Raw genomic sequence first — 8,550 nt, 5'->3', positions numbered from 1 at the left:
AACCTTCACATGATTGAATATGCGTTACGAAAGATGCTAATCAAACTTGCCTCTCAAACAGATATATTTGAAGCAAAATCTTTGATTAACATTCTTAACACAGGCAAAATAGAATAGTATGAATATAATAATATGCAGGCGAGTTTATATTCAGAGGATCATTATTTTTTATTACTGATTTGTTTTAGAATCCTGCGATAGACTCGATATTTATACATTTTGTGGTCAGTTCGAAAGAACAAGTTTTTGCATACATACTCTCTCCAAATATACCATTTCTTTGTAAATAAGTCATCGAAATGTTTGTCATGGATTACTGTCATCAAAATGTGAAGTCCGTTAGATGATGAAATATTGGGTCAAGCGTTGAAGTGGAACATTTATGAATAAGTTGTCAAGTAAAGGTTCAGATCTTAACCTTCCAGTTTTTATTGGAAATGGTTGTATCACAAACACATCTGAATATCGCGTCTTGAATAAAAAAATTGATCAAACTGAAACTTATTCAATAAACAAAGATTGTGAATTGAAACAAAGTGCTATTACAAGTTATGTCTGTAAGACTTGAGGAATAATATATTACCTTTGTCTTTTAAATTAAATTTCTTATTTTTTAAAAAATTTTCTTTTTAATATAATTCCTATATTCTACTCTCAGGAAATTTATTTGCTATATAGCTGATGTTATATATATATTAACTTGAACTGAAAAATATTTACATCAATTACCGGTAGTCGATTTTCATTTTTCAATCAATACACATCAAATAAACGAAGGAAAATATATCTTAAAAAAGAAATCAATATTACGTGGAAGGAATGAGCTATGAAAAAATTTTTTTGTAAATTTAAACTGAATAATAAAATTATTTTTTTAAAAAAAAAAAATTAATGCCCTCGTGGCACACAAAAACATAATTAAAGTATGCTGAATAATAAAATTAATTTTATTAAAATAAAATAAATCCAAAGGAAAACACATTATTTTACACTTACATATTATTGTCAAATTTAATTAAATAATTCGTTTAATATTATTTATTATATAAAAATTTTTGATTTATAAATCAAATTCTATTTTATAGTTTCTTCAAGATTACGAGTTAATATATCCAATTGACAGGTTTGTTCAAATGATTTAATATGTCTAATAACTGCCTTCTTATTTGGCTCCTGTAATTCACCAGCTATAGAAATAAAGATGAAAGTTAAAAATCAAATCATTATAATGAATTATAATAATTAAAAAACAAACTTGCCCATAAATAATTCATCCAAGGCATAATACGCTTTATCAAAATTATAAATTATATCCAATTCACACACATTTCCAAAAAATTCATCAAGTATTTGAACATAACGATGAATTACTTCTAGGGTGTAAAGTTCATTTTCGTCCCAGTCAATTCCTGCTACAAAATAAAGACTAGCATATCTTTTATATATCACCTTTTTTATTATAATCAGGGAGATAAAAAAATTAGAGATGTATAAAATACATGGTACACATAAAATTTCAAGTACCTTATGTTCACCATATTCTAAAACATTACACATCGAACGTTTACGACTCAATATTATTGTTGTTAAATCTGTTGTAATTGTTGTTTTTTCCTTATCAGTAAAATATTGAAACCATTTCTTCAACCGCATTTTCCCATGTCGACTAAAAATGAATAAATACAAAATCTATTCATTCGCATTGTAAATTAAAAAAAAAAATTATTTAAATAATTATGAAAAAAAGTTTTTAAATCTAAAAGGAAAGCACGAACCATGTTTATTAACAAATTTTATTAATTTTTAAATAAAAAACCAAATCATCACCTTATGAGCTGAGGAATTTCATATGAGTAAACATCTAGAGTTACACAACAGGTTTAATGAACATCTTATCAACAAAAATTATAGTTTCGATAATCACTCGAAATATTCTCCTCATTCGAAATTAACTTCAACATTAGTTGTTATGGCTCCCCGAACTTTTGTAAATAATATTATTAATGCCCTTAGAGTAGTTTCCTACCGAAAAAAAACCGTAGGAACTATAGGGTCTAGAGGTTATAGTACAGCCAAAGAAGACAAGAAGTTGAATGCCGCAATAAAATATTGCACAGACCTCGTAAAGTAATAACAATATATATATATATTTTTTTTTATTTTGTTACTTTTGAGAATAATTTTCATGATTAATTTAACGAGGAAAACTTTCTCCTTTAACATTTAAGATAATTTTATTTTTTAATTTAAAATATTTAACATGTTAGAAAGCATGATCCAGAAAATTATATATTATCAACATTTTATCCAAAACATTTGCAAAAAGTATATTTTGCAATACGGGCATTAAATATTGAGCTAATAATGATTCGAGAGTCAACCACCAAACCTCAACTTGGTAACTTGCGCATGCAATTTTGGCGAGAAACAATTGACAAAACTTTCAAAGTGTGTAAATTATTTTTTTTTTTTTGATTATATGAATTATTTATTAATAAAAATTATTTAACGATTAGGGAATTCCACCTCAGCAACCGATTGCTCAAGTTTTATACAATTCCCTGGAAATATGTCAATTATCACCATTATTTTTTAAAAGGATAATTGATGAAAGGGTAATTAATATTATTATGTAACCTAGTTTTAGTAATTAATTAATAGATGATTTTTTTTTTAAATAGGATGCACAATTGTATGATCCTCCATATATTAACAATAAAGATTTAGAATCATATGGAGAGAATACGGCATCATGTCTTCTTTATTTACACCTTCAGTCTTTGGGAGTTGAGGACATACAAGCTGATCATGCTGCAAGTCACATAGGAAAATCTATTGGAATAGTTACTATTCTGAGGGGTTTTCCATATCTTGTGAGTAAAAGGAGAATGTTGTTACCTTCTGCAATTACATCAAAGGTATATATTATATCAAACTTTTTAATATCTTTGCATCTTTAAGAAAAAGTGGTTTTAATATTTATTTTTAGTACAACATTTCTCAAGAAGAGATATTTCGTCAAGGTCCTGTAAAAGGATTAGAAGATGCAATATTCGAGATTGCTACATTGGCTCATGATCACTTACTTACAGCTAGAACATTTTTACAAAGCACTCCAAATCAAGCTTTACCCGCTTTGTTATCAGCGGTAATAAGTTAATATAATTTTATTTATTTATTTTTTTTAGACTTGTATACTAATTTTAATTATATAGGTTCCTTGTGACTTATATCTTAAACGGTTGGAAAAATATAATTTTAATGTATTTGATCCAAAATTGGCTATAAGAAATTGGAAATTACCATTCTATTTATGGTATAATTACAATAAAGGAACTTTTTGAAAAGAAAAAAAAAAAAGATTTTATTTTTATTGTATTGCTTCAGTTAGAAAAATCTTTTTAATAAATAATGCATGTTAAAAATCTATAATTGGGAGTCATCTGAATTTGCTCACAGGTTATATTTATGACATTAAGGGAGTTAATTATAGAGATTATATTTACACCAATTAATAGAAGTTTCTTTTTTGAACTTTTTATAGTAATATAATTTATAAAAAATTCTTTGGAAACCGCGAAATTATTATAGATTATTACTGCGGTTACAGACTGATTAGTATTCTTAAGTTATTAGCTAATTTTGGAAGATACGTTACAAACACGCGTAAATTTGTATATCGATCATTTCTAGATTGCAGGTTTATTTATGAAACGTTTTTGTTTCATAACATGCCATAAATGTTACATAATGATTTGTGTAAACTTTAATTAAATGTATTGTAAGTTTTCGTCGTTCTTTAGGATATTTGTATAAAAAAAATTCATTATTGTTTCTTTTTGAGATTTATTATTAATAACTAATCTCTAAAATAAAGAAAAAAGATTACCGTTGAATCAGATTATCAGGTTTAAAGGATGAAAATAACTATAATATAAAAATTTTAATACAAAATCCAAGACATAAAAATGTAACACGAAATTAGTTGATTGCATATACATATATACAGTTTAATTATAAACTGCCGGTAAGTTTTCCAAAATAAATTAAATAAATTATTGTTTATGTTACAATTATGCACATTATGACTTTTACTTCCCCTGATTTGTGTCTAATTTAAATAAAAAATGTAAGATTGTGCGACTTTTAAGGGGATTTAAAGAATATAAAAAAAGAACGAAAAGTTTTTTATTTTTGTCCTTTTAAAAATTTTCGAAACTCGGTACCCCGTGTATCATATCTATTTTGACCTTCTAATTTGTTGCTTTATTAAGCACCATTCTCTCTCTCTTTCCCTTTCCTACAAAAACTTTATTTTCCTCTTCCTCATCCTTTCTGTCTGGTAACAGAAAAACTTTAATACTTTTAATACTTTAATACGAACTTTTCGTACCTTTTTATAAAAAGAAAACCACCTCTTTGCCGAGCAAAGCAAACAAATTATTTTTACTTTTCTTTATTAAAAAAAAAAAAGATATGGGTCAACTCATTTGGAACCAATGGGCAAGATTGATCAGTCTCACCGCTGGTGTCTGTACGTAAATTTTATTTTTATATTTTCATTTACTGTCAAACTTAAAATTATGATTACATTGATTACATTGGAATAGATATTAACATTTTTTTTCGTTTGAATTATATTTATAGTTCAACTTATCGGAGGACTTTTCGCTTTCTTTTACCGTTATTCAATGTTTAAAGCCGTTATTGATATAAACTTTTTGTTCAATCCTTTCAATTATCTTGCAATTATTTGCACGTACGTATATGAATGAATTAAACTTATTAAACTTTCAATTCGTTAATTATCAAACTTTAGACTAATTTTTTTTTTCCTTGGTTGTTAGTGTCACTGGATTAATAATAATAGCTCTTGAATTACCCTTACCATTCCTCAAGGATACATTCCTAGTGAGATCTTTCATTCCCAGAATACTCTTATACGTCCCTATATCATTTGTTTCAGTATTTAATTATCAAAATGTAAATCCTGCTCTTTACTTATTTATCGGTACATTAATGTATCTCACAGCTGCAATTAAAGGTGAAACTAATAGAGTCAATAATACTTTAAGATCAAAAGTATAGATTTTTTATCACACACACATAATATATATATAATGTAAACATATGAAAAAAAAAATCATTTGAAATGCTTTTTTTTTACTCCAAAAAAAAATTTGATCATTTTTTTCTTTCATCTATGGGAGTTTTTTTCTATTATTATAGATATTGTTTATTAATTTGTATAATGTAGTAAAATGTATGTTAGTAAAATTAAGTAAATTTTAAAGTAAAATTTTTAGTAAATTAGTTAAAAAAAAAAAAAATCGGGTTTCAATATTAATTTACTTTTTTTTTTTTTTGGATTAAAAAAATTGAGCGGCTCATTATTGATAATTGAATTGTGTATTAAAAGTGTCTGTTTTTTTCCCTTAATCTGGAAAATAAATAATTGATTGTAAAATAATATTATCTCGGTTTTTCGGAATTACACCGTACACGGTTAAAACGTATAATATCATTCGGCCGGAATATTTCATAAAATTACGTAATAAAAGATTGACAAATTATTAAAAACGGAAATGATTCACACCGGAATTATATGATCCCATTTTTTTTACTAAACTTATTAAACAAAAGATGTTTATGTTTATATTAGTTTAAATATATTTATTTATATATAATTTATATTATATTAATTATGAAAAAGAAAATCAAATTATTCTTTCGAATACAAAAAAAAAACATTGGTTTTCAATAAAGTTTCATATTTAAATAATTATTTGTAAAAAAGAGCGAAAAAAAGAATGTCATTATTAATTAATTATTTATTTATTAATTATATTTTATTTATTCATGAATCATTATGAAAAGAAAAAAAAAAATTTTTATGATCGATCTTTTGTTTAATTTTTAATTTGACACGAAAAAAAATAAAATAAAATAAAATAAAATAAAAAATATTTGGAAAAGAGTTTCATTTGAGTTTCATTTTAAATGTAATTTAATGTGCATTTTTTTTCTTGGAAAAAAATTTGGTTTTAATTGGTTTTAAATGGTTTTAATTGTTTAATTGGTTAAAAATAGTTAAAGTTGATTAATTGGTTAATTTTTTTGATTTTTCATGTTTTTAAGGTGATCCATCTAAAAAATCTTTGTAGCATAGATAGTATATAGATCAATAATAGCGTAGGGAGAGAGAATACTTTTTTTTTTTAGAAAATTAATTTTCAAAAAATTTTCTTTTTTTGTTAGAAATTAATTTTCAAAAATTTTCTTTTTTTAGGAATTAATTTTCAAAAAATTTTCTTTTCTTTTTAGAAATCAAAAAAAATATTTCGTTTTTATTGAAAAAAAATATTGAAATATTCCGTTTTATTTAAAAAAAACAAAGAAATAAAATACTTTGTTTTATTAAAATACTTTGTTTTGTTTTATTAAAAATATTTCTTTATTAAAATAAAATAAAACAAAATACTTTCCAAAAAAAAAAATTGTTTTTTTAAAGAAATTAATTTAATTTTAATTTAAAATCTCTTTTTTTATGTAGTAAAAACTTTAATTAATTCTTGATTATTTTTAAAAAAAGTGATTATTAACTAGTTAATACTTAAGCAAAAGAAATAAATTATTTTAATTATTAAATTGAATTATCATCGTTTTCTTACATAATCGGATGAATCGTAATGAATAGTAATGATAAAGAAAACAAAAAAAAAATAATGAAAAATAATGAAAAATAATGAAAAATAAAGGAAATAACGAAAAATAACAAAAAATAACGAAAAATAACTATAACGAAAAATCACGAAAATAACGAAAAATAACGAACTGAAAATCACGATTTACGATTTAACTGACCCCTTAAGTCACTAAACACGCTAAACACGCTAAACACGCCAAACACACGCCAAACACACGTTAAACACACGTTAAACACGCTAATTATATTACTTTATAAAGTGAAAAAGAAATTTTTTTTTCATTTATTTTTATTTTTCTAGTCTATTTTTCTTTATTTTTTTTTTTCTAAAAAAAGAATTTTTTTTTTTTACAAACCCAAATTCCCAAATCTATTATTATTAATTAATTAAATAAAAAAAAAACAAAGGATTTCACTTTTTTCTTTGTTTTATTCATTTATCCATATATATTAAAAATATTTCAAAAAGAAAAAACAAAAAAAAAAACAAAAAAAAAAAGTCCAATCAATTAAAATTAATATTATTAAAGTAAAATATGTATGTATAATATATATAAATAAATATTATGTACAAAAACTATTATTGTATTGTTTTTTTTTTCTCTCGATTCTTTTTTTTTTGAATCGAGAGAAAAAAAAATTGTATATAATAAATATTAATATAAATAAAATAAATAAAATAAAATTAAATAAATAAAAAAAAAAACATTATAAAACAATATTATATAAAAAAAGTCTTTCAAATGATTATTAATTAATTAAAAAAATTGATATATTTTTTTTTAATTGCGTAAAAAAATACTTGTATGTAAACTTTATATTTGGGTGGTTGATTAGATGAAAAATTAAAAAAAAATGAATAATAAAAAAAAAAAATGCGAAATGAGAAAAATAATTATTGTTTGTAAGAAATGTATAGGAAAGAAATGTAAGTTATTATAATTAAAAAAAAAATTGTGTATTTTGTCGGTGGGTAAAAAAAAAGCTTACATATTGTTAGATGAAAATTTTTTTTAAATTAAACTTCTATATAAATTCTTGTGTGTATATAAAATCTATATTTTCGTAAATTTCTAAAAGTGATTTGTTGATTAAATTTTGTGCTTTTTTTTCGTATAGTTGTTTGTTTGCTATAATATCGTAAAAAAAGTATGAAGAGAGAAAAAAAAAATATAAAATAATTATTATAATTTTCGATCGATTTTTCGAATTAATCTCCGAATATTGAATAACTAACTGTACAAAAAGAAATTCTTCTTTCAAGTAAAAATAAAAATAATAAATATTAACTACATTAACTACAGAAAATTACTAATGAAAACCTAAAAAAAAGCACTTAATATAGTAGTAGTATTAAAATAATTATTGATTATAGAAAAAAAAAGTCCGTCTATGTTGTATCTTCAACGATAATCAATATCGTTAAGATAACATTTTATCAAAACCCCACCATAATAACAAAATAATTAAAAAAATTGTCCGTTTGTCTAATAATAATAAAATAATATATACAATGTAGATGTATATATATATGTTGCGTTGCGAAAATATATATATAACAAAATAACATCAACGATTGATGTTCTAATATAATATTACACCGCCTCCTCGCTCAGACTCTGACAACAACGTCATCAACCATCTTTGCTATAATGAGACGTAAAAAAAGAAGAAAAAAAGAAAAAGAAAAAGAAATTGAAATTTCGTCAAAAACTTGCTACTCGAGCAAGTTAAACAATTGTTCGATTTTTACCGTTGTCACGAAATGATAATCGATTGTCCAAAAAAAAAAATGAAATTTAATTGATGTTATAAATATCCCCATTCTTCTCGAAGAGTTTAAT

The 8,550-nt window shown here is 23.2% G+C and overlaps 3 protein-coding genes across 3 annotated transcripts; 2 read left to right on the top strand and 1 right to left on the bottom strand.

Moving 5' to 3' along the window:
• Positions 1-919: 919 nt before the first annotated feature.
• On the bottom strand, positions 920-1,825 carry OCT59_005321 (uncharacterized protein). The gene is made up of 5 exons (XM_025321200.2): positions 1,776-1,825; positions 1,525-1,689; positions 1,260-1,449; positions 997-1,187; positions 920-928 (listed from the first exon to the last, which is right to left on the bottom strand). The coding sequence occupies exons 1-4, from the start codon at positions 1,776-1,778 to the stop codon at positions 1,075-1,077; spliced, it is 471 nt and encodes a 156-aa protein (XP_025169492.1). The 5' UTR covers positions 1,779-1,825; the 3' UTR covers positions 920-928; positions 997-1,074.
• Positions 1,826-1,849: 24 nt separating this feature from the next.
• Positions 1,850-3,344, top strand: OCT59_005320 (uncharacterized protein; the record flags this gene model as incomplete). Its single annotated transcript, XM_066138302.1, has 6 exons — positions 1,850-2,127; positions 2,268-2,448; positions 2,517-2,615; positions 2,682-2,918; positions 2,990-3,148; positions 3,216-3,344. The coding sequence occupies 6 exons, from the start codon at positions 1,850-1,852 to the stop codon at positions 3,342-3,344; spliced, it is 1,083 nt and encodes a 360-aa protein (XP_065997454.1).
• A 732-nt stretch (positions 3,345-4,076) lies between these two features.
• OCT59_005319 (uncharacterized protein) lies at positions 4,077-5,469 on the top strand. The gene is made up of 3 exons (XM_025327787.2): positions 4,077-4,534; positions 4,648-4,759; positions 4,848-5,469. Exons 1-3 carry the CDS (start codon positions 4,477-4,479, stop codon positions 5,086-5,088), a joined length of 411 nt encoding a protein of 136 aa, XP_025169490.1. The 5' UTR covers positions 4,077-4,476; the 3' UTR covers positions 5,089-5,469.
• Positions 5,470-8,550: the final 3,081 nt, after the last annotated feature.

The sequence above is a fragment of the Rhizophagus irregularis genome, chromosome 13 (genome assembly GCF_026210795.1).
Source record: "Rhizophagus irregularis chromosome 13, complete sequence".
NCBI classification, from domain to species: Eukaryota; Fungi; Glomeromycota; class Glomeromycetes; order Glomerales; family Glomeraceae; genus Rhizophagus; species Rhizophagus irregularis.
The sequence above is the reverse complement of the archived record's forward strand: the minus strand, read 5'-3'. Positions and strand labels throughout refer to the sequence as shown.

Bases quoted from the DNA above. Each gene is read 5' to 3' on its own strand.
- OCT59_005319 (XM_025327787.2), top strand. From the start codon at position 4,477: ATGGGTCAACTCATTTGGAACCAATGGGCAAGATTGATCAGTCTCACC. The intron at 4,535-4,647 runs GTACGTAAATTT...TTATATTTATAG, and splicing joins CAGTCTCACCGCTGGTGTCT to TTCAACTTATCGGAGGACTT. The intron at 4,760-4,847 runs GTACGTATATGA...CTTGGTTGTTAG, and splicing joins TATCTTGCAATTATTTGCAC to TGTCACTGGATTAATAATAA.
- OCT59_005321 (XM_025321200.2), bottom strand. The intron at 1,450-1,524 runs GTACTTGAAATT...ATAATAAAAAAG, and splicing joins TAGAATATGGTGAACATAAG to GTGATATATAAAAGATATGC. The intron at 1,188-1,259 runs GCAAGTTTGTTT...TTATTTCTATAG, and splicing joins CTTGGATGAATTATTTATGG to CTGGTGAATTACAGGAGCCA.